Source organism: Convolutriloba macropyga, chromosome 1, assembly GCF_964194025.1.
Source record: "Convolutriloba macropyga chromosome 1, txConMacr16.3, whole genome shotgun sequence".
NCBI lineage: Eukaryota > Metazoa > Xenacoelomorpha > Acoela > Convolutidae > Convolutriloba > Convolutriloba macropyga.
The window spans coordinates 64,095,222-64,121,212 of NC_134468.1; the positions used below are offsets into that span (position 1 = coordinate 64,095,222).

The following is a 25,991-nucleotide window of genomic DNA, read 5'->3' on the forward strand; positions in this document are numbered from 1 at the left end:
TCTGAAACAAAAGTCAAAGTTCGAAAAGAAAAAAGATTCAGCAAGAGAAGACTTGCTTTAGCTAAACAATGCTAAATTTCTTGGAGTAAAAAAAAACAGCTTTTTGGCACGCCTAAGTAATGGCCGCTGAGAGGCTAACGGCGGCTATTAAACAGCACACACAATCTCCGGATTCACGATTCCTTTCCCATTTTTAGGTTTAACTTTAAAATTTCACTATGCTATCCCTTTCCAAAAGGCTACAATTTTTAAAAAATGACCTAAATCAAAAATCAAAGCTATGCTCTGGAACAACAAATTGGCGTTTTCTTCTTTTGCGTAGAGATGCGTCAACAAATATTGAAAATTTGACTTACGAAAAGAAAGCCGGCATCATATACGTATTCTCTGAATTTCTGAACTTCCCGAAATAAGATCAAGCAAACTTTTCTTTTCAGAAGAGATCCATCAGCAAAAAACTGAAAATTTGACTTAAGAAAAGAAAGCCTGCCTTATATATGTATTCCCTGAATATCTGAACATAAAGAAATAACGTCGGCAAATTGCTCTCAGACGAAATAAAAGTCTGAAACAAAAGTCGAAGTTCGAAAAGAAAAAAGCTTCAGCAGAACAAGACCTGCTTTACCTCAAAAAAGCTGTACAATGCCAAACTTCTTTGAGTAAAAGTAAGCTTTTTGGATTGTAAAGGGAAAACGCCGAAGTAATAGCCGTGGAGAGGCTAACAGCGGCTATTAAACAGCATACACAATCTCCCGGTTCACGATCCCTTTCCCACTTTTACGTTTACCTTTAAAATTTAACAGTGCTATTTCTTTCCAAAAGGCTATAATTTTTTTAAAAAATGACCTCAACCAAAAATCAAAATTATGCTCTGGAACAACAAATTGGCGTTTTCTTTTTTTGCGTAGAGATGCGTCAACAAATATTGAAAATTTGACTTAAGAAAAGAAAGCCGGCCTCATATACGTATTCCCTGAATTTCTGAACATCCCGAAATAAGATCAAGCGAGCTTTTCTTTTCGGAAGAGATCCGTCAACAAAAAACTGAAAATTTGACTTAAGAAAAAAAGCCGGCCTCATAAAAGTATTCTCTGAAATTCTGAACATAACGAAATAACGTCGGCGAATTGCTCTGACGAAACAAAAGTCTGAAACAAAAGTCAAAGTTCGAAAAGAAAAAAAGCTTCAGCAGAAGAAAACCTGCTTTACCTTAAAAAAGCTGTGCAATGCCAAATTTCTTTGAGTAAAAAAAGTAAGCTTTTTGGATGTAATAGCCGTGGAGAGGCTAACAGCGGCTATTAAACAGCATACACAATCTCCCGGTTCACGATCCCTTTCCCACTTTTACGTTTACCTTTAAAATTTAACAGTGCTATCCCTTTCCAAAAGGCTATAATTTTTTTAAAAAATGACCTCAACCAAAAATCAAAGTTATGCTCTGGAACAACAAATTGGCGTTTTCTTTTTCTGCGTAAATATGCGTCAACAAATATTGAAAATTTGACTTAAGAAAAGAAAGCCTGCCTTATATATGTATTCCCTGAATATCTGAACATAAAGAAATAACGTCGGCAAATTGCTCTCAGACGAAATAAAAGTCTGAAACAAAAGTCGAAGTTCGAAAAGAAAAGAGCTTCAGCAGAACAAGACCTGCTTTACCTCAAAAAAGCTGTACAATGCCAAACTTCTTTGAGTAAAAGTAAGCTTTTTGGATTGTAAAGGGAAAACGCCGAAGTAATAGCCGTGGAGAGGCTAACAGCGGCTATTAAACAGCATACACAATCTCCCGGTTCACGATCCCTTTCCCACTTTTACGTTTACCTTTAAAATTTAACAGTGCTATTTCTTTCCAAAAGGCTATAATTTTTTTAAAAAATGACCTCAACCAAAAATCAAAGTTATGCTCTGGAACAACAAATTGGCGTTTTCTTTTTTTGCGTAGAGATGCGTCAACAAATATTGAAAATTTGACTTAAGAAAAGAAAGCCGGCCTCATATACGTATTCCCTGAATTTCTGAACATCCCGAAATAAGATCAAGCGAGCTTTTCTTTTCGGAAGAGATCCGTCAACAAAAAACTGAAAATTTGACTTAAGAAAAAAAGCCGGCCTCATAAAAGTATTCTCTGAAATTCTGAACATAACGAAATAACGTCGGTGAATTGCTCTGACGAAACAAAAGTGTGAAACAAAAGTCAAAGTTCGAAAAGAAAAAAGCTTCAGCAGAAGAAAACCTGCTTTTTCTTAAAAAAGCTGTACAATGCCAAAATTCTTTGAGTAAAAAAGTAAGCTTTTTGGATTGTAAAGGGAAAACGCCGAAGTAATAGCCGTGGAGAGGCTAACAGCGGCTATTAAACAGCATACACAATCTCCCGGTTCACGATCCCTTTCCCACTTTTACGTTTACCTTTAAAATTTAACAGTGCTATCCCTTTCCAAAAGGCTATAATTTTTTTAAAAAATGACCTCAACCAAAAATCAAAGTTATGCTCTGGAACAACAAATTGGCGTTTTCTTTTTCTGCGTAAATATGCGTCAACAAATATTGAAAATTTGACTTAAGAAAAAAAAGCCGGCCTCATAAAAGTATTCTCTGAAATTCTGAACATAACGAAATAACGTCGGCGAATTGCTCTGACGAAACAAAAGTCTGAAACAAAAGTCAAAGTTCGAAAAGAAAAAAAGCTTCAGCAGAAGAAAACCTGCTTTACCTTAAAAAAGCTGTGCAATGCCAAATTTCTTTGAGTAAAAAAAGTAAGCTTTTTGGATGTAATAGCCGTGGAGAGGCTAACAGCGGCTATTAAACAGCATACACAATCTCCCGGTTCACGATCCCTTTCCCACTTTTACGTTTACCTTTAAAATTTAACAGTGCTATCCCTTTCCAAAAGGCTATACTTTTAAAATTGACCTAAATCAAACGTCAAAGCTATGCTCTGAAGCAAAAAATTGGCGTTTTTTCTTTTGCGTAGAGATGCGTCAACAAAAATTAAAAATTTGACTTAAAAGAAAGCCGGCCTCATATATGTTTTTCCTGAATTACTGAACATAACGAAATAACGTCAGTCGAATTGCTCTCAGACGACTGGCGAGCGGTTGGTTTTGTCATTAGCTAGTTACAGCTTAGGCAGATTAAAATTAGCTTAATTGAAAGTGCATGGCGTGAGAGCGGCGGGTGAGCACAAGAGGGTGGCGGGGGGGGGGGTCGAGCACGCTGCTATTTGGGTCAAGTTGCGCATGGGATGGGGATTGGGGATGATGTGGGGGTGAGTGGAGGGAGAAGGTCACACTCTAAGAACCGCCCTTCACACTATGAAACTATGTCCCCCATAACAGCTTTGTGCGAGTGTTTGAAGTCAAAAGAATTAGATGAAAAACTGGTCGCGCAAAAAATGAAATCGCATAAAAAGACCACGGGACTAATAAAATTGCTTAAACTTCGTTTGGGAGCAATTAAAAAACGTAGCTGGCAAATTGCAGCCATTGATCCGCTTGAAGCACATTGGGATTGAAAAAGAAAAGAAAATAAAAGATAAACTGATGGAAAATTTCCAAGCGTCAATGTGTTCTTATTTGGTGTATAAATTCTGCATATTCTGTTCAATTTTAAAATTACACTTGATTCACATTCTAAACTGAAGGCTAATTAACATAACGCTAACGCCAGCTAGCAATCTCATTAATGAACTTTCAAAACCTAATGCATTGTGACTTAATGACCGGGCGTTATATGTTTATCCCCTTTCTTTTGAATTTTCTATTTTGACTTTGACTGTATTCACTACATTATGTAATTCAATATATGAAAGAATAAATCCATTCAGTTGAAACAGTGAGGGAAAAAATTGCGCTAAATTAAAAGGTAGAGCGAATCAAAAAACCCAGCAGGACAAGTCCTGACATACAATCCAAAGAATTTTCATTGACTAAACAAAAAACTAGACCTTGAATGCGCTGTGACTTGATTGCAAAAACCATTTAGAAAATCCCAGCAAAAAATTTGAAACATACCCGGCAGATTGCCGGAAAATAGCCCCCGTTGATTCCAATAAGCACGATTGGGATTGAACGAATAGAAGATATTGAAAAAAAAAGATTTTTGTATAAAAAAATTTTTTATGTCCGATTTATTTTGATGACATTTCGTAGTTGAACATAACGTACTTCTGTTTCTTATAGAGAGGCTACAGGGGCTACTATCAACACCAATAAGCATAAGAGATGGTAACCAAGACTTATAGGAACGACGTTCAAATAGCGGGCATCTAGAATTGGGCTTTATGGTTTTACCCCGTTTCTATTTCTGACTTCAATTTTTTATACTGATTCTGTTCATTTTGAATTGCTTTGCTGAGCAACTGATGTTCAAATTCACTTTTAGCAGAATGAGAGAAGAGAGAAACTAGCCTACAGAAGTCAAAAAGATTTCACGCAAAATGTCGAAAAAGTGGCAAAATGGTAAAGCGAAAAAAAGTTCGACGAAGTAAAAAAAGATAGGAGCGCATTAATAGCCAGCTGAGAAGATGAGGGCGGCTATTAAAAACAGTAAAAAAGCGAAAATGTCACATGTGAACAAAAAAACCACCAGCGAGAAAGACAATTTTTGTTCATACACCGTTTTCTCACTCAACTTCAAAATAAGATTGAGACAATTTCACGCCGCAAAACAACTCGCCTTTTCGCTCTAAAAATCAGGAAAATGTGTGACCAGATCTTAAAAAGACAGCACCACAAACAATTCAAATTCTTTGAATCGTAAAAAGAGCGCCTAAATAATAACCGTTGAGAGGCTGACGGCGGAAAGCTGACGGCGGAAGTTGAAAGCTGACGGCGGAAGTTATTCTAGTCTTTGCCAGTCTACGGAGTTCGCCATCTATTGCCGTATTTCAGTCAAGGTATCCAATTGGAATAAAATGGTCCTAATTTTGAGGCTTTCGTTGATCACCTAATGTGCATTGGGAATCTGCAACATTACAAGGGTTTGTACAGCAACCTCCGTCTATCTATGAGTCCTCGCGTCTATTGGATTAATAGAGGACGATGACATACCTAAATATGAAATCTGGAATGACGAAAGCACTGATAGGATGACTGTCCCACAAAGCAGTACTCTCCCGAGACTCCATAAAACCTTTGATCTGTCTCCATGGGTGGAGGTATGCAGAGCAACAGCTGTCTGCCAGAACCCAATTATCGAAATCAGGATGAGAGATCACTGGCTGAGGAGAGATTCCAGAGCTAGCACCTGCATTACATCACGGATTAACTGCCCGCAACAGTATACTATATGACAATCACTATATGACAAGTATACTATATGACAAAGCGCAATCTCTCGTCACAAAAGCGCAATCTCTCGTCACAAAAGCGCAATCTCTTGTCAAAAGCGCAATCTCTCGTTTCGAACAGTTGACCTTGCTTTATTCATGTGTTCTTAAAGAAGAAAAAAGACAATTGAAACAGAAATTTAGCTTTTCTTTATCTCGTTCTTAATTCTTATAACTTTTATCTGATACTTTTAACAACTTTAATAGATCTTAATTATCAACATGATGAACCAAGAGGAGTTCAATTCGCATAATAAAAATGAACTATACCGAATTTATGTAGATTTATTTAAAAAAGTTGAAGAGAAAGACTCAATTATAAAAGAGTTTGTTATTTCAGCAAGTCAATTTTTGCTAAAAAAGCAGTCAAATGACGATCCAAAGGAATCAGGTAAAATCTCGAACCAATATAACCCCCCATCATTCAAGAGGTTCGTGTAAGACGTTTTGAGCCAAAAGAGGTTCCCACAAAAACACAAAATCTTGTTATTGGAAGCAGTCTGGTGAAAAATTTGGTCGGGGATAGTACTATACCAGAAGATATCTGCGTACATGATTATCGAGGCTCAACAACCTGTGAAAAAATTGAAGTTGTTAAACATCAAGAACGAAGTCGCTAATAGACTATGTTATATGCGAAAATTTTTTTAGTTCCCAGACACTAGACTCGATTCTAAAAAGTGATCACTTAGCCACGCTTCCTTTAATTGGTGAAACCGTTAAAAATAAAAAAGAAGCTATCAAAAAAATTGTGTTTGATAAAACAAACTACTCTAAAAATGCTTTTTCCCTAGATGTTGGAAAGATAAATTGGAGATCATTTTATTTATCAGAAAATCCTGAAATCATGTAGAAAAAATTTTGCTCGTCATTGGAAACGGTAATTAAAAAGCATGCTCCACAAAAGATCGTCTTCATACGCCATGACAAGCCTAAACTAACGCTACATCAACAATGGATATCAAAAAACACAGTAAAAAAGTTTGCAAAGACATCAAATAATAACATCAGAAATGTTTTGAAGCAGGAAAATGAAAAACATCTGCTAGATGTGTTTCAAAACTTAAAAAGTGCAAGAGAAAGGTGGAATTTTATCAATGAAATCAGAAACTGTGAAAAAACACAGTCAGAAATACCAAGACTCAAAAACAGTTTTGGAACGGTTTTGACCAAGGGAAATGATATTGCCAATCTTCTCAACTATAAATTTTCAGCGTTAGGTGAATATTTTGGCAAAAAAGAACAGTATCAATTTTGTAATAATCCGGCACGCCACAGTAACAAACTTATATTCAGGTATACGACAACCAAGGAGATATTTGATATACTCAACAATTTAAATGATAAAAAACCGTTGGGTCCATCACTCATTCCAGCTTGGGCTTTAAAAGATGCAAGAGAACACATAGCTGAACTTCTCTGTTTTTTGTTTAACCAATTCTTAACTGAACAACGCTTTCCTGACCACCGTAAGCGTGCCCACGTTTTGCCTCTCTTCAAGAAAGATGATCCTGAAGATCCGATAAATTATCGACCAATTTCGCTTACTGGAGCTCTAGCTAAAATTTTTTAAATCCTTGTTCGAGATCAATTATTAGCTTATTTAGAGAAGAATAAGTTGCTTGCAACAACACAGTTTGGATACAGAAAAAAAGTGTCAACTACAAATGCTTTTATATTGCACTGAAAAAATCAGATATGATCTCAATAAAAAAACATCGTCACAGGAGCTTTTTTAGACCTATCTAAAGCTTTTGATTCGATATCACATCCTACTCTTCTGCACAAAACTAAACTTTTAGGTTTTAGTGCACAAGCAATTACTATTCTAAAATCTTATCTAGAAAACCGTGTGCAAAAAGTCAAATTCTCGAAGTATGAATCAAATTGGATAGCACTTAACCGTGGAGTACCACAAGGTACTGTGCTAGGCCCACTGCTTTTCAACATATATGTAAATGATATGAAAGATGATACTGATGTGAATTCTAATATAATCCAGTACGCTGATAATACTTTTATCTTTTGCAGTGGAAAAGCAATTTATGAATCAAAGTTACATCTTGAAAAAAGTATTGCTAAACTCATTCACTTTTTCAGGAAAAATGAGTTAAATGTAAATGAAAGCAAAACCGAATTCATTATTTTTGGAGCCCCTAAAAGAAACAAAATCGAAGAAATAGTTGTTAACGGATGTACAGTTCTCGAGAAAAAAGTTGTGAAATACTTGGGAGTTCATATTGACTGTAATCTTTCTTTCGATGAAGAAATAAAAAATGTACTAAGAAAAATGGCTGTTGGCATAAAGGTCATTTACTCCATCAAAAATATATTTCCTGAAAAAACTAGATCTGTTTTACTGAACGCTCTTGTTTTAAGTCATCTGCATTACCCAATTGTTCTGTTCTCAGGTCTTAAAAAATCACTTCGAGTTACTCTAAATAAACAATTGAACTGGGGAATAAAGGCATGTTTAAATAGAACCAAATTTGACAGGACCACTGACCTCAAGATCAAACACAAAATCTTACCAGTAGAATACCTCATAAAGTATCGGAATATAATATATTTTATAAAGCTTCTAAAATCAGATTTACCAGCTTTCGATGAACTCAAGTTAGCCACCCTAAGTGCTAAAATGAATGACCGTACAAACAAGCTGTCATTTGGAGCAAACCAAAAACAAATATAATGCAAAACTGTTTTTCAAAAAAAGCAATTTACTGGTATAACGATTTGCCTCTCACCTTGAGGCGGAATATCCCTAAAACGCGGGCTCTCAAAACTACAATAAAAATCATTTCTGGAATGAGTTTCTAAAAGACCCAACGGTTTCCGAATTTAATTCTAATCTCAAATCTTTCAAGTTCAATCTTAATTTGATTTAATTTTGGGGCGTCTTTTAGTCTTCTATGAAATGTTAATTGGAGGATTAGCATTTTTTAAAATATTCTCTTTTCTCGAAAATGTTAATTGTAGAATTAGCATTTTAAAAAATTTTTCTCAATTATAATTCATCTCTCTTAATTTGTCGATATTTTAGCACATTGTAAATTTAATACAATTTTAAACTTTCACAATATGTGACGTTTGTTTCATTTATACTTCTTAACACTACATTGCCTTTAAACTATGTTCTGTATTTTATTGTTCATACTCAAAGGAATAAACAATTTTTTTCTTTACAATCGAATTGGACCAATTAAATTCTCAATTGCAGGATCACGAAAAAATTCACTTTTCTACAAAACAAACATAAACCGACTAACATCGGATGAATTACTCTCGAATGACAGGCGGGGGAAATTCAATTTAGAGATGCTGTAGCTTAGAAATGTTTTGTGTGTGCAGAAAAACGTCTAAGCCGCATGGACTCGACTCCTGGATGCCAGTCCAACATCTCTAGATGCTATTCAACCACTAAGCTACAATGGCGTTGATTCATTATCGCTTACAATTGCCTTTATATTAGCAACAAACTTTATTTTAGAAAGAGATAACGTATATCACTCAAAAAGTAAGAACTCAAGTGTAAAAAGGTCACTCATGAAGTCAAAGAATGTTTTAGGACATAGGTGCTAAAACTGTTAAGCAAAAATTTTGCATAAAAAAGATGAACATAAACATACCCGGCAGATTGCCGGAAAATAGCCGCCATTGCTTCCAATAAGCATGATTGGGATTGAAAGAATAGAAGATATTAAAAAAAGATTTCTGTACAAAAACATTTTTTAAGTTCGATTTATTTTGATGACATTTCGTAGTTGAACATAACGTACTTCTGAGAGAGGCTACAGGGGCTACTATCAATACCAATAAGCATTAGAGATGGTAACTAAGACTTATAGGAACGACGTTCAAATAGCGGGCATCTAAAATTGGGCTTTATGGGTTTATCCCGTTTCTACTTCTGACTTCAATTTTTTTATACTGACTCTGTTCATTTTGAAAAAAGATTTCACGCAAAATGTTGAAAAAGCGGCAAAATGAGGTAAAGCGAAACATTTTTTATTCGACGAAGTAAAAAAAATATGAGCGCTATAATAGCCGGCTGAGAAGATGAGGGCGGCTATTAATTACAATAAATGGATTGCGAAAATCATTTAGAAAAAAATCCGATCCATAGAAAAAAAATAAAAAAACAGTAAAAATTAAAGTGAAATTGCCGCATGTGAACAAAAAACCACTAGCTAGATTGCGAATTTTGTTCAAACACCGTTTTCTCACTCTACTTTAAATTTAGAGTGAAAACACTTTACGCCGCAAAATTACTGGCTTTTCCGCTCCACTTCCTTCGGCGTGACCAAAATCTACTCCAATTTGACTTCAAAAATCATGAAAATGTGTGAACAGATCTTAAAAAAACATAGCCGAAAGAATTCCGGACACGACTCGAAGGAGAAAATTGCCCATAATTTTGAGTACATAACTAGAACAACCATTGTGAACCCTGAACCTCCACAAACGCCATAAAAAAATTAAGGAAGAATAGAAACAGCATTCAAAAACAAATTGAATAAAAAAACAACTTAATGAGTTTTTTTAATAGTACAAGGAAACATAAAGCCGAGTAAAATTCCTTTCCAATTAGGGCAATGGAAAGCTCTTAAAACAATGGGCAAGTGATAATAAGCTAAGAAACTTGTCTAAGACTAAGAAAAAAGAAAAACTGCAAAAAAAAAAGAAAAATGGTTTAAAATTTCTCAAATTTTCTGTCAATTTCCCGAAGAAAAGAATGATTTACACCAATAAAACTTATTCAATTGGTAGCTGAATATTCCTTATGTAAAAAGCTTCTATTCAAATCCCACTTAAAGCATTAATACAAAAAAAAACAAACAGGCAAAAAATCATTAAATTTCGTCTGAAAATCAGCAAAACTGATCAAAACCCTCCAAATTAGCATTAAATTCAGAATTAACTATTTGAAACCTTCAAATCCTATCAAAACAAGCCAAAAACTAATACAATATTATAATCAAATCTCATAACCATCAAAAGTTGCAAAAAACTGCTTTTAAAAGCCGAACGTGAACAAAAAAATTTCGCTCGCTTAGAGAAAATTTTTTCACACATCAATTTCTCGCTCTCTCAAAAACAGCGGTATGAACAAACACCACTCTCTTTTTGCTCCGCTCTTAACTTTTGTTCAGCCCCAAAATCACTCCAAATTTTTTCATGCGTTTCATTTCCCGCTTCAAAAATCACTCCAATAAAATTGATTACAAAAAGGGACTTCTCCAATACTCCTCTTTGAGTCGTAAAGACAGCGCCCCAATACAATTCAAACTCTTTGAATTGTAAAAAACCTAGACAAGGCCAATAATAGCCCCAGCTATCTCTGTGCGGCTATTAAAAAGACCAACCACTGATGCAATGTCATCAAAACGTCATTTGTAGCCTGCTTCAGCCATAGCAAAAATTTACATAACAATGCAGCAAAGGTTTATTAGGCGATAATGAGAATTGAATAGGACTCACCGTTTATGAAGGAGTGGCGAGAGTAATGAACAATCAGACTAGTTGCCCCTCTCCAGCACTCAGGCACTGCCATCACAGAAAAGAACTGAGTTACCCACACATACTGATGCCAGTTCTTCTTTCCCGTCTCACCACTCCCATCCATAATATTACCTGCAAAACAAAGGTATCCAGCACAGCATTGCATAGATATGTAGCTAGAAACTAACTAGTTGCAACTACTCATGATAAAACTTGTTCGGCGTATAAAGTTGCCAGTCTATAAAGTTAATTGCCAGTCATATTTGTAAGCTATACAAGCAAAGCACTCAGAATATTGGCCCAGTTTAAGCTCTATCTACTAAAAACGAATGTATGAAATCCAAACATTGCGTATCAGTTCTTTCTGAAGTGCAATCCTTACGGAAAAGGGCAATAAATAACTGAACTTAAAGAGACCACACTAAAAATATATGAAACTAACAACATGAAATTTTCCCTAACCATAAACATCAGAAACGCCTCACTAACAACATTCAACAAAACATGGTTGCAAAGATTTATGCTTTCATTTTGTCCATATTAGAAACAAGGCGGCTCGGTAATGTGCGATCGCACATAAGGTTCCGACCCCGCTCATCCACAATTTTGGCATAATTGTCTACCAAATGAGGAACAGATGGAAAAACACAAAATTCAAGTATTTTTCAAAAAAAAAAAAACTGAAGTATGAACGAAAAGATAGCCTCCAAAGCAAATAACTCAGTGGAGTAAAAAATGATAAATTAGATTGATGAGATATGCCGATATTAAGAAAGCGAGCGAAGACGAACGGCAAAATCAAACAACAACAACAAACATTAATTACATCAAAAAAGTTATGTCCGTTTTAAAAAACAAAACTTAATAACAAACTCAATATAGCGTCAGATAAAACTGAAACAAAATAAACAAAATAACTTGTAATTCACCAGAAAAAGTGGTTATTCATCAGTTCATAATAAAGCTTGGTAACAATTAGACAAAAAAGAACAGAAACTTTAAAGTTAGAAAATTCGCTGAATTTTTTTAAAAAAACAATTAATTTCAAAGTAATGAAAACCATTAGAAATCAACTAAATTATCCCATAAGTTTACAGTTACCAATGCTTCTATAGAAGGGAATTAAGAACTCTTGGTATTCAATTTTTTATGCAGTTACAAAAAGAACAACAAATAGACAATAAACTAAAAATCAATTAAAACTTGCCAGAAAATGCTTTGGAAGCCGTAAAGCCAGACTTTGGCCCCAAAATATGTTCAATTGCACCTTCATCGAACACCGATAATGTATTATGTGGCCGCTCATTATTGAAAATAAGCAACAATTAGACAAAAAAGAAAAAAATTGCAAAATTATGTAATACTTGTTTTTTTCGAAAAAAATTTATTTCCAAAGACATAAAAGCCATTAAATACAATATGAAAAATTTGAATAGGTTCGTCCATTCTTCCAAAGGAAGCCCTTAAGACCTGCAATTATCCAGAATATGTCTTACGTCTACAAAAAGAACGTCAAATATTACAAAAATCAAAAATTTACTTTTTTTTGTGAAAAACTCGTGCGGAAGCCAATAAAGTCATAACGAATTCTCTTAAAAGATCACATTTTGTGACACCAATCCTTTTCGGCACCTTCCCCTGAAATGTATTATGTGACCTCTCATTATTAAAACTAGGTAACAATTAGACCAAAAAGAAGAAAAGCAAGATTATGTAATACTTGTTTTTATCGAAAAAAATTTATTTCCGAAGACATGAAAGCCATTAATTACAAAATGAAAAAATTGAATAGAATCGTTTAATCTTCAAAAAGAAGCCCTCGAGACCTTCATTTATCCAGAACAAATCTTACGTCCACAAAAAGAACGTCAAATATGACAAAAATCAAAAATTAATTTACTTTTTTTTTGTGAAAAACCAGTGTCGAAGCCAGTAAAGTCATAACGAATTCTTTAAAAACATTAGATTTTGTGACGCCAATCCCTTTTGACACCTTCCCCTGACAAAAATATTGTCATCTTTAACCTGTAATTAACGAGACCAGGTAACAAACAGACAATAAAAGGAACAGAAATGCGAAATTGAAATGTTTTTTTTTCATTTTGGAAAACAATTGTTTTCAAAGTCATGAAAGCCATTATCTATCTTCCAAGATCAGAACATTGGCTCATCTACTCTTCCAGGAAAAGCCAATCAAACCGGGTCATTGTACAGGAAATTTAATACGACTTAAAAGACAAAGTAAAAACGACAGTTAAAGACAAAATTAAAAAATTCAATTAATTTCTTCGAGAAAGTACTGTCGAAGCGGTAAAGAACCAGAATCTCTATCTTTAAGGATTTAAATATTATCAGCTGTGCGTTATTTTGAACGCGAAAAATGTGATATATGAACTGACAATAACGTGATAATTTGACAGAACTAGAAAACATGAAAAATGGGCAAATATCTAAAAATTAAAAAAATTGTGAAATCTACTAGTATCAAAACCAGAACACCATAACTTCAGGCGTAAAATTGCAATAAAGACTAAATTTGAATTCAGCAGAAAGAAGTAGCACTTTTTGATTCCTGACACTAAGCTACAAGTTGACAAAATTAAGAGAAAAAATGGAGGCAAAGTTCAATAAGCCATTTTTTATTTAAAAATCAAATATTTTAAAAGTCAAAACGACCATAAGCTTTCAAGCAATCAACTAGATAAATTAATTTCAAGCTAATTAGGAAGTCAATAGGACCTATCACTAGTGATCTTTGATTTGAAATGTTCTGTTATTTAATTAATATAAAAAAGATCGAATTTTTTTAATAAAAAACCGACTGATGACAATCCGAATTATTTTTGGATTGTAACGATCCAAGATTGGTACAGAACTAGTCCTGATAGTGTTGATTGTCTATTAGGAATATTTAATTTTTGGAATGTCATTGATTTAGATATTTTGTCTGTTAAAAAATCAAAAGTAAATGCTGCGTTTTTGATAATCAACGAATATAGTTAGCGAAAAACGTCAAAGTTTTATTTAGAGAGCACTCTCAACGGAAGTTGAAGTGGCATTAGCCCTTTTTTCAGTCTACAAAGATTGTATTAGTGGTGTTTGGGTGTGCACTTCCTGCAAATTTAATCAGAGTGGACTAAAGAAACTTATTTCGTGCTGTTTTTTAATGAAAAAGTCTGAACTTTGTGAATTATTTAGCCCGAATTTGTAACAAAAAAATTCAATGAAAATAGCCGACAATTTATTTTGTCTTTAAATGTAAAATCAACAACATTTTCTTGAAAAATTTTATTAAATTCAACCAAAATTTGCGAAATTTTAGTCAAAAATTCCGAAAAAAGGTGAATGAAATCAACGGAATTCACTGTATTTTCTCGAAAGTTTAAACCTCGATATCTCCATGTCAAAAACGAAAATCAAAAAAATCTTTTTAATTCCATATTCTACGCTGGACAAGCTTTCTAATGATACCAGTCTCAACTCTCTACGATGAATATATCGATCGGCCAAAATTGACTGAACAAAAAAAACCCATTTGAGTATATAGTTCCTCCCCCCTCAAGAGGGGTCGGAACAAAAAACGTTCTCATATCACTGATATCATACATGTTCTTTGAATGACTACAGTATTGTCAATCAGGGGTAGAAACTAGTTGAAGTAAAAGCTCTGCGAAGACAAAATTATTTACTCGATGAATATTAAACAATGCAAAATCTTAATCCTTTCCGGCGGGTGGGTTATTGCAACAGACTGACAAGCCTTGGATAGGAGTGGGTGGGGGGATTAACGACAAACCTGCCCACAATTAGAAATCAAATTATAAAAAAAATTCTATCAGAAGAGCAAAATTTTATTCAATTGATCTTACTTAATATTCCAGTACCACACTACCATCAAATCTACTATTGCCATACTTGTCAGTAATCTCTAACCTTTCACAAGAGTGATTTTTCATTATCAGAATTCCGATAACCGTGCTACCCATTCCAGTATTTCCAGATTGTATTGTACAGTTCATTAGAAGCAGAGGCGTCAAACGACCTCTTAGACCATTCCTGCAATAATATCTAATTAATCTAACGCAGCTGATTACTTTTCTGGCTTATTATATAGCGAGCACGAAAAAAGGTGAAAAGATCACATTCTTTCTCCTCTATCTATCTTCATCTGTCAGATAGATATTAGTTTCAAAAAATAGAAAAGATATTCTTCTTCTCCATCTGTCAGGAAAAAGATTAGTTTCAACAATTTTAAATAAACATACATGGCAGATTGCCAGAATAGCTGCGGAACAGATGTACGTGGTGTAGAAAATAGATGGCAGAAGATACAGAATTGAGTTGATGCAGTTGCCAAATGTTTTCAAAAAGTTTTCTTCAGAAAAATCAAATTCGTTAATTTAATTTGGTTGCCATGCTTTAATATTTGAGTGACCTTAATAGAGTTAGAAGTCACTTAGAGAGTGAGGTAAATCATTTATGATCAAAAAACAAACAATTATTACACAATTCAGCTTAAAACTAACCGCCGACACGACGTCACGCATATTGTGTGGCAAAATAGTGGCATAAACAGAAACAATTCCTCCTTTGAAATTCGCGGATTCCAAAAAAAGTAAACGCAAAAGAGCGTCAGACGACGAAACCGAAAAAACCAAGGTAACCGCAATATAACTACGCTCAACTTAAAGCTATAAAAACTACTTATACGTAATTGTCTTAAAATATTAAAAATTGCAATAAACAGCCTCGATCTGTTTGCGTAAACTGTTTGCGTTTTCAGAAGGAACAGTCTAGGGGTAACTTTTGGCAACTACAGTTAAATTTTGCAAATATAATTAAAACGTCCATCGTGTTCATTAATCATTGCGCACAGATTAAAAGATTCAAACTAATCATAGGGCAATAGTGTTTCTTGAAAACTTTATTCATGAGAAAATCTTGTGTTGCTGCATCCAGGTTTTAAGTGCACAAATTGGCGGCAAAAACTAACATAGCCGCTAAGAGATGCCAAATAGACATACTAGAGAGTTGCGGATGAAATCTATATTTCCTACCTGAAACAATCTATCGTTTCACTTTTTGAAGAAAGTCGAATTGCGTGCTTAATTTTGTCCACGATGGTTCAATATTAACAGAATTAATTCAAAATGAATACCTCATTGACCTTGTAATGTCTTCGAGAATGCTTAATTGACATGAATAGTGGCGTTAAAAATCATTTCGATAGTGAAGAAAGTGATTCGCAATTTTAAGCAAATGCAATTCAACGCTTTATAGTGTAATAAATGCGTTCAATTATCAGATGATTATATTGTACAGAAGTAGAGGCGTCAGACGACCTCTCAGACCATTCCTATAATAATATCTAGCTAATCAAACGCAGCTGATTGCTTTTTTTGCTTATTATATACGGAACAAGAGTAAAGCAGAAAAGATCACATTCTTTCTACTCCATCTATCTTCATCTGTCAGATAGAGATTAGTTTCAAAAAATAGAAAAGATATTCTTTCTCCTCCATCTATCTTCAATTGTCAGGAAAAAATTAGTTTCAACAACTTTAAATAAACATAGAGGGCAGATTGCCTGAATAGCTACGAAACAGACATACGTGGTGTAGAATACAGAAGGCAACAGGTACAGAATTGAGTTGATGCAGAGGCCAAACGATTTCAAAAAATTGTTTTCAGAAAAATCAAATTCGTTACTTTAATTTGGTTGCCTTGATTTATTAGAATTGATCAGTGTAAAAAAATATCTATATTCAACTTGATAGGGGTTAGAGTGACCTTAATAGAAATAAAAGTCACTTAGCGAGTGAGGTAAGACAGTTATGATCAAAAAACAAAAATTTATCACCCAATTCAGCTTAAAACTATTTGCCGACACGATGTCACGAATATTGTGTGGCAAAACTATGGCATAAACAAAAATAATTCCTATTTTGAAATTCACGGATTCAAAAAAGTAAACGCATAAGAGCGTCAGACGACGAAACCCAAAAACAAAAGTAATCGCAAAATAACTACGCTAAGTTTACAGCTATTAAAAACTTCTTAAACGTAATTGTCTTAAAACATCGAAAATTCCAATAAACAGCCTCGACCCCACGTAAAATATTTGCGTTTTCAGAAGGAAAAGTCTGAGCGTAACTTTTGGCAACTACAGTTAAATTTTGCAAATTTAATTAAAACGTCCATCGTGTTCATTAATCATTGGGCACAGATTAAAAGAATCAAGCTAATCAGGGGCAATAGTGTTTCTTGAAATCTTGTGTTGCTGCATCCAGGTTTTAAGTGCACAAATTGGCGGCGAAAACTAACATGGCCGCTAAGAGAAGCCTAATAGACCTAATATAGAGTTGCGGACCAAATCTATATTTCCAACCTGAAACAATCTACCGTTTCACTTTCTGAAGAAAGTTAAACTGGGTACTTATTTTTGTCCATGATGTTTTAACATTAACAGAATTACAAATGAATACCTCATTGAACTTGTCGAGAATGCTTAATTGACATCATTAGTGGCGTTAAAAATCATTTCGATAGGAAAGGAAGTGATTCGCAATTTTTAAGAAATGCAATTCAACGCTATATAGTGTAAGAAATGACGTCATGCGAAAAACAAAAATGAACATCGAAATAGTTCAATTCGATATTCAGATGTTTAATTCTGATAAAGACATAAAATAAAGATCTGGCAATCTTTTACACAAAAAACGTAACTGTAAAACGATGATAAAAACGATGCATTAAATTTGCGACATCGGAAAAACTATTGTCAAAATCTATGAAACAGATTTTAAAATTTTATTCATTTTAGAAAACAGGTGCATCCAATTTGTGTCTCATCTCAGCAAATAGATCAATAGCAAAACTCCCGAAAAAACACGAAAGCAGTTTTGAATAACGTTAAAAAGGAACGCTGGAAAAATTGACAACATTACCAAATTTTGACTCAATTTACTCAAGGTTCAGTAAGAAAAACAACTCCAAATTGATAGCAGTCTAATCATAAGAACATCCAAACCACGACAGGAAGGAGAGACCGTGTCAAGCGATGGGGGTAGGTTTGTGGGTACGTCTGGGGAGCACGAAATTGTCTCCTCAGAACAGTTTTGTGTTGCCGCATAATTTGATATCAATTTTGCTGTTAGTTATTTAAACTCAACAATAAAGTTAGGCTTGAGCACGAATTTTTAAAGTTGATCAAGCAGGAAGTCAGAATTTTATAATTTTTCATGCGTCCCACTTTTTTTTCAAGATCTTGCGTTTGCTATTATACTAGATTTTGAACATAATTAGACTGTCGGTCAATTTTTAAACTCTAAAGAAAAAAGCTTTTTTACACTCAAGCCCAATTCCGTCTCGAGAGAACAAGCATTCACTTTTCAAAGAAAATCAAAAGGGATAATTAAAAATAGGATACATTCTCAAAACACCAACTTCGACAAAGAGGGTTTTTGTAAGGGTCTATAAATGATTAAATATAAAGAAATAATTTCATAGTTGGCTCGTTTATGAAAAAACCACAAAGAGTGAAATTGAGAATGACCCAACAGAGCCTGCTGACATCCTCCGCCATCCCTTTGCTCCTACAATAGTAGCGAGGAATTCAAACGAATTGATTGATTGAGCGATTACTCAATTGTCGGACGAATAAGTATTCATTAGAAAATGGCCGAATTGCAATGTTACGATATATTTCAATTGAATTCTATCTTTGAGTTTTGATTAACAAGATTTGGGTCTAAGTAAGTTACAGTATAGTTCTGGCCCTCAGCTTTCAGCTCTAATTGAGTCAGGCTTCCCAGAACTATACACCAGCATATACTTAATGACTAGTAAGGCGTGGGGCTCTAAGAGAGTTGGTCAGCCACTTATGCCCTCCGGGCTTTACCTGTTTATACCTTCCTTGAGGATTAAAAGTCAAAATTACAAAAAATGACCCAGCGAAAAATCGCATTAAAAAAGACCACACGACTAATAAAATTGCTACAAATTTTGTTTGAGAGCAATTAATAACTGTCCTCACTCTCAGAAAGCACGAAAAAATATCACCCTGCCTCTCAACTTTTTGACTTTGCAGCAGATTGCCATAAGTACTTATTCACACCATTGTCACGTGGAGCATACATCTTGTTTAACTGGCGCCCGAACAACTTAAAAACATAGCAGGGACTGGAAGGTGTAGGCTTCAGACTACCAAAAAAATGAACCGACAACCAGCATAATGAAGCGATCCAACAACAGGCAGCAACAAACTGAATGCAACGTCTTGCATCACAATGAGAAAACCGAGAAACAAACAAGCCCAATCCGATAGCAAACTTTTGTTCACGATACGATTCTAAGGCCACTATTAAAATTTTAAATGTCTATTTGACTGTTGGTTGTAGATAGCTTCATAATAGTGAGAACTCAGATGAAAGACGGGGGGATTGGGTGGTAGTGGCGAAGAAAGGTTGCTCAAAATTGCCTTTTAAACCATGGATATATGCCTCCTTAAGCGTTCCTCATCAGATACTCTAAACTGCAAAGAGAAGCTCAGTAAAGCTCTGAGAGGGTTACTCAGACACTTAAAACTCCCATCTGGCTTTACCAGTTTAACCCGTTTCGTCTCAAACAACCCAATACTCAATCGTGCACAATACAGTCAGGCAAAAATAATCAATCGGTAAGAAAACAGCTAGGCAAAAATTTTGCTTAATAAAGACCCACAAGTTATCAATAATTGCTTCGAACTTCATTTGAGAGCAATTAAAAAACAGAAACACAAAAAATAGAATGTAGAAAACAACCAAAACCCAACAAAAACTTGGCTCTGAAAAAAATAGACCTGTGAGACCCTTACTTCTGACTTCGAAGGCAAAGGTCACGTTTATAAGTATTATTAGTGAGCCAGGCGTTTGAAATAAACTGCATATCAGACACGTAATTTTAAATGCCTAGTTGACAGTTGGTTGAAGATAGCCTCATAATAGTGAGAGCATGCTTAGAGAGCGCAGATGAAAGACGGGGGGGGGGGAAGTAGATTGGGTGGTAGAGGCGGAGAAAGGTTGTTCAAAATCGCCTTTCAAACTATGAATATATGCCTCCTCAAGCGTTCCTTATCTGATAACCTAAACTGTACAGAGAAGCTCAGCAAAGTGAGAGGGTTACTCAGACACTTGACACTCCCATGTGGCTTTACCAGTTTATCCCGTTTCTTTTCAAACCACCCAATAGTCAATCAAGCGCAAAGAGAGCAATCGAGCGCTTCATTTCAGAGCAATTAAAAACAGAAACACAAAAAATAGAACGCAGAAAACAACGAAAACCCAACAAAAAGTTGGCTCTGAAGAAAATAGAATGGTGAGACCTTTACCTCTGACTTCGAAGGCGCAGGTCACGTTTACTAGTATTACTACGCCAAGCGTTTGAAATAAACTGCATATCAGGACACGCAATTTGATATAAAAATTACTGAATTAGTCAATTCCAACACATAAAAGACTAAAGCTTCAAAGGCAAAGATAAAGGCACCAAAGTTTCTTTTAATGGAAACTGATTTGAAAAAAGATAGCAAATGCTCAAAAAGTAGAAACGTGAGAAAATTATTAGGTCTTCATATTTTGGGCGTAAAAGTGGAAAAAATCTTTATAAATGTCGGAAGAAATGAAACAACCTTCGATACAACAAACGTAACTACACCCAATATAACGGAAACTAGATCAACAACTAAAAATAACTTAAATAGGCAAAAGTGAACATCTATTGCTCTGCTTCAAAAAATTATGAAAAATTGGTATAACGAAATTTTCAAAGCTGACGCACTCCCCCAATTGTACACTTTTCCAGTCACTCACCTATACAAAACAACGCCAAAATTAGTGCCAAAACAACAGAAGGGATTGACAAAAATCGACCAACGTCAGAAATATTGCTCTCGAACGAAAGGCAGAACACTTTAAATGAGGGGACTGTAGCTTAGTTAAATTTTATGGGTGCGAGATTCCTACGAAAGAGGGGTTCAAACCAACAATTTCAAGAATACTAAACCACAGAACTAACCAATTCTTCCATATTTTAATGTCGTTGTTTGCAAAAGAATAATTTTTGAATAAAAGCAAATTAGGTCACGAAATCAAGTAAAACGCGAAAAAATTACTAAAATCACACAAAAATGAAAGAATTTTCTAGAAAAACGCGCAAGCAAAAAATTTGCATTAAAAGACAAATTTCATAAAAAATTGCTTCACACTTCGTTCAAGAGCAAGTAATCATTAAAATTAAGCTAAATATTGGGCGGTTGTGTATCAAAAAATCTATTCCATAAAAAATTGACTCATAACCTCCCTAGCTTAACACATCAAAACTGGTATTCAAATTGATGCACGTGAACGCAAAACACTCATAAATTAGATAAAAATGGTCACACTGCCTGAAACCAGTAAACAATTTACATGCCGCAAAACAACTTTTGTTTCATGTTCTGGCGAAATGAAAATCAACAATAAAAAAATTATAATACCGGAGCGATCGGTTTGAAAGAGAAAACAAGAAGACTCTGTAACGAACTCCAATAAAATTTGGTTTAAACCAAAACAAACTGACTAACGTCAGAAAAATTGTCCCCGAACAACAGGCGATAGAATTTAAATCAGAGGGTGTTTATTCTGAATAAGAATTTATGGGTTCAAAAAATAACGACCTGTGAGAGGATCGAACTCTCAATCTCCGGCATGCTAGACAAAAGCATGAAACACTCGGCTATCAGGGACTTATACTATCTAACTCACATTCGATTGGTTTCATTAACCGACTCAATTCTAAACAGGAACAACTCAGATAACGCAAAAATTAAGAAGAGCTCAAGCGCTAGAAGTTTACACAAAAAGTGAATTAGAGCCTGAATTGTTCCGGTCTACTTCACACACCAACTAGAAATACAGACAACAAACACAGCCGACTAGCGTCGGGCCAATTGCTTTCAGCGGACCGGCCAGTTGTTGGCATTGGTAGAAGCCAGCTGGGGCTTAGGGTTGTAAGCATTAGAAGTAGGTCAAGCGTGGGGGGAGTGGACTCAAGCGATGGGAGCAGGGTTAGGAGCGCCTTCAAAGATTAAGAACCGCCCTTCATCGCATGAAATTTTCTCCATAAAAGAGTTTCAGTGAATCGAATACTGAGGGCCTAGTAAAGCGTAAGGCGCTAAGAGAGCAACTTAATGCTCTCCGGACACCACCTGTTTATCCCGTATTGGGGACAAAAGGGCCAGACGAAAAATCGCATAAACAAGGCCACAGGACCAAAATAATTCGACAAACTGTTTGAGAGCAATTAATCATTCTCTACTTCAAATTTGATCAACCTGCCAAAATCGAATTTTCACGTGCTGCATCAATGTTGGCATCCGCATTAATGGGCACAAATTGTTATTAAAAAGAAGCGGAAAATATCGTTCTTGCGATTCGTGGGATATAAGGCGAAAGCAAATTTGGGATCCATTAGGCAAACATTTTAAACTAAGATTTGGTAGAAATCAGGCGAGTAACAATCGAAACACTTAAAACGGTCACTAGAAACCAATTGCCAATATAAAGTATTCAACTTACAAGAAACATGAAATTCAACTAACATGAAGTTAAGGTTGTTGAAACTATGAAACATTTAAGTTTTTAACTCCGTAATATGAGTAAAACACCTGACAGGGAAACTGACTACTTCATATTGCCAAGTGTGCTTTCAAGTGCCACACTTAAGTGTTTTAAGTATTGCTCGCCTAATTTCCACAACGTTAATGTTGAAAATTCCTCTGATGCTTATAACGTTTTTAAGCCTAATCAAACTTTAGCCAAATATTTTTGCACCCATTACTCCCCTTCGGGTCGTAACAAAAATAGATCAACTCAAGTTATTTAAGAGGACGATATCACATGCACTATTCTTCCTCAGTTCGTCAAAACATAACCAACTAACGTCGGGCCAATTGCTCTCAACTGACTGGCGAAACTCCTGAGAAACGCCGTTCACGTCATGAGTTAACGTCTCAGTGAATCCCATACTTAGAGTCTAGTAAAACGAAAGGCTCTAAGAGAACTTAATACCCACCGGGCGCTACCTGTTTACCCCGTCGGACGAAAAGTCAAAAATGTATGACAAAAAATTGGTCAAGCGAGAAGTCGCATAGAAAAGACCACAGGACTAATATAATTCCTTACTTTACCATTAGAAGAAATTAAAATCAACGCCTCTTAAAACGAGTCGTAAAAAGGCAACTGTCGCCATAACTCCAGTCTGGGTCGTAAAAACCTCGAACATCGAAATATAGCTACAATAAACTTACTGCCTCGCAGCTATTAGGAAAGGAAGCCATAGATCATTAAAAGTTGCAATAATCCCAAGTCTATTAATCTTCACACAAAAGACGGCCAGCATTATTTTGTATGACTACAGTTTAAACCCAATTTACTACCTGTATTCAAGACCAATACATTTACCTCTACAGCAACAATGATCCCTCAGACCAATTTGTGGCTGCATGAAAAAACATTTGGGTAACAGGTAACATAGGAAAGCAATAAGATTCTGCAGAGAGCAATTTGGGACTGATAGAACATGAAGTGAGAGTGAATAGTTACTAACTCTCATTCTGATTAGGTTCATCGGCTTCATTCAGTCGATCCAGGAGATTGATTCTCAAACTGCTCAAGCTCTCCTCTTTATTTGCCACACTTTTCAATCTCGGAGACACAGCAACATACTTCACACTGACATCTTCACTCTTTTTAAGCTGAGAAACACTGGATGAATTGCTTTTCGCTAATTCGGAAGAATTTGACCCGTTCTCAGACTTTGGCACAAGAAAGCGGACGTCTATTGATTGTCTGTGAGGTCGCAGAGTAATTCTGGCAACCTGAAATAGCTTGTTTGGACTAAAAAGCGAACAACTCAATACCAAAATATTGATGGAAAATTTGATATTGTACCGCTGGCTACTACCACTGCTTCGTGCTTCGTTGTCAGCTAACGCTACTTTGATTTCATCTTCTCACGTAATTATTTTTAACAACATAGCCGGCAGATTGCCGGAATAGCTGCGAAAGAATAGACCTGCGTGCCATATAACAGAGATAGAAACAGCTACAGATCTAAATTGAAAAAAAATCGACGCCGCTCAAAAAACTAGGTAAAAAACATTCAGCGATAAATTAATTAAGCTTGTTGAAATTCATTCCGCAGAAGCCTTTCATTAGGGACCTTTACTGCGCATATGAGTTCCTTTGACCTTAAACTAATTCAAATTAAACTTAAGTTTTAAAGTGCAAAAGTCATTTTATTGAGTGAGGTAAGTCACGTATGATCAAAATCTAATCACGCAAATAACCTAAAAACTTTTGCTAAAACGAGTGAGAAATGACGTAACGCGCGCAAATGCCGTTAGTGAGAGGAAGAAGTCACTTAGAAAATTTGACTTTTTCAGCTTTGCTGTGTGAAACGAAAAAAGAGCGTCAGACGACGAAACAAAAAAACATAACAGGACAAGTCCTGACGTACAATTCAAAGAATTTTCATTGACTAAACAGAAAACTAGACCAAGAACGGACTATGAATGGATTGGGAAAACCATTTCGAAAACAAATCCGATCCAAAAAATCGAAAACACCGTAAAAATCAGAGTGGAATTGCCGCATGTGAACAAAAAACCACTACCGAGAAATCGAATTTTTGTTGAAACACCATTTTCTCACTCTACTTTAAAATTAGAGCGAAAAAAATTCACGCAGCAAAACCACTCGCTTTTTCGCTCCACTTCCTGATTCGGCGTGACCAAAATCACTACTCCAATTTGACTTCAAAATCATGAAAATGTGTGAACAGATCTTAAAAAAAAGACAGCGCCCCAATACAATTCAAATTCTTTGAATTGTAAAAAACCAAGAGCACCACAATATAGCTACGCTCAGCTTACAGCTTCGCAGCTATAATAAATATCTTTGGATGTATATGGGAGACTGTAAATGAAAACTAGGCTAATTATGGATTATCAAACTCTGGGAACAAACTTCGTCAAATCCATTTTTGAAAGTGAAAGAGGGATATTTGTCGATGTATCGAGTTATTTATCCATTGAAACGATGCCCTCGATAACGAGTGCCGACAAACAGTAATAGACAATTATTTTTATTTCTCATCCATAAATATACTATCTATTTATAGATGGGAAATAAAAATAATTGTCTATTACTGCTTTTCGGCACCCTGAAATAGCTTGTTTGGACTAAAAAGCGAACAACTCAATACCAAAATATTGATGGAAAATTTGATATTGTACCGCTGGCTACTACCACTGCTTCGTGCTTCGTTGTCAGCTAACGCTACTTTGATTTCATCTTCTCACGTAATTATTTTTAACAACATAGCCGGCAGATTGCCGGAATAGCTGCGAAAGAATAGACCTGCGTGCCATATAACAGAGATAGAAACAGCTACAGATCTAAATTGAAAAAAAATCGACGCCGCTCAAAAAACTAGGTAAAAAACATTCAGCGATAAATTAATTAAGCTTGTTGAAATTCATTCCGCAGAAGCCTTTCATTAGGGACCTTTACTGCGCATATGAGTTCCTTTGACCTTAAACTAATTCAAATTAAACTTAAGTTTTAAAGTGCAAAAGTCATTTTATTGAGTGAGGTAAGTCACGTATGATCAAAATCTAATCACGCAAATAACCTAAAAACCTTTGCTAAAACGAGTGAGAAATGACGTAACGCGCGCAAATGCCGTTAGTGAGAGGAAGAAGTCACTTAGAAAATTTGACTTTTTCAGCTTTGCTGTGTGAAACGAAAAAAGAGCGTCAGACGACGAAACAAAAAAACATAACAGGACAAGTCCTGACGTACAATTCAAAGAATTTTCATTGACTAAACAGAAAACTAGACCAAGAACGGACTATGAATGGATTGGGAAAACCATTTCGAAAACAAATCCGATCCAAAAAATCGAAAACACCGTAAAAATCAGAGTGGAATTGCCGCATGTGAACAAAAAACCACTACCGAGAAATCGAATTTTTGTTGAAACACCATTTTCTCACTCTACTTTAAAATTAGAGCGAAAAAAATTCACGCCGCAAAACCACTCGCTTTTTCGCTCCACTTCCTGATTCGGCGTGACCAAAATC

At 35.2% G+C, this 25,991-nt stretch overlaps 1 protein-coding gene across 1 annotated transcript in view; it reads right to left on the bottom strand.

The window, feature by feature from the left end:
- LOC142345774 (uncharacterized) overlaps positions 1 to 25,991 on the bottom strand; it is a 65,281-nt gene that overhangs the window by 35,496 nt on the left and 3,794 nt on the right. Inside the window, exons 4-6 of the mRNA XM_075398142.1 lie at positions 23,453 to 23,723; positions 10,808 to 10,960; positions 5,049 to 5,244 (exon numbers count right to left, since the gene is read on the bottom strand). Coding sequence (XP_075254257.1) covers positions 5,049 to 5,244; positions 10,808 to 10,960; positions 23,453 to 23,723 — 620 coding nt within the window. The remainder of the gene's footprint in view (positions 1 to 5,048; positions 5,245 to 10,807; positions 10,961 to 23,452; positions 23,724 to 25,991) is intronic.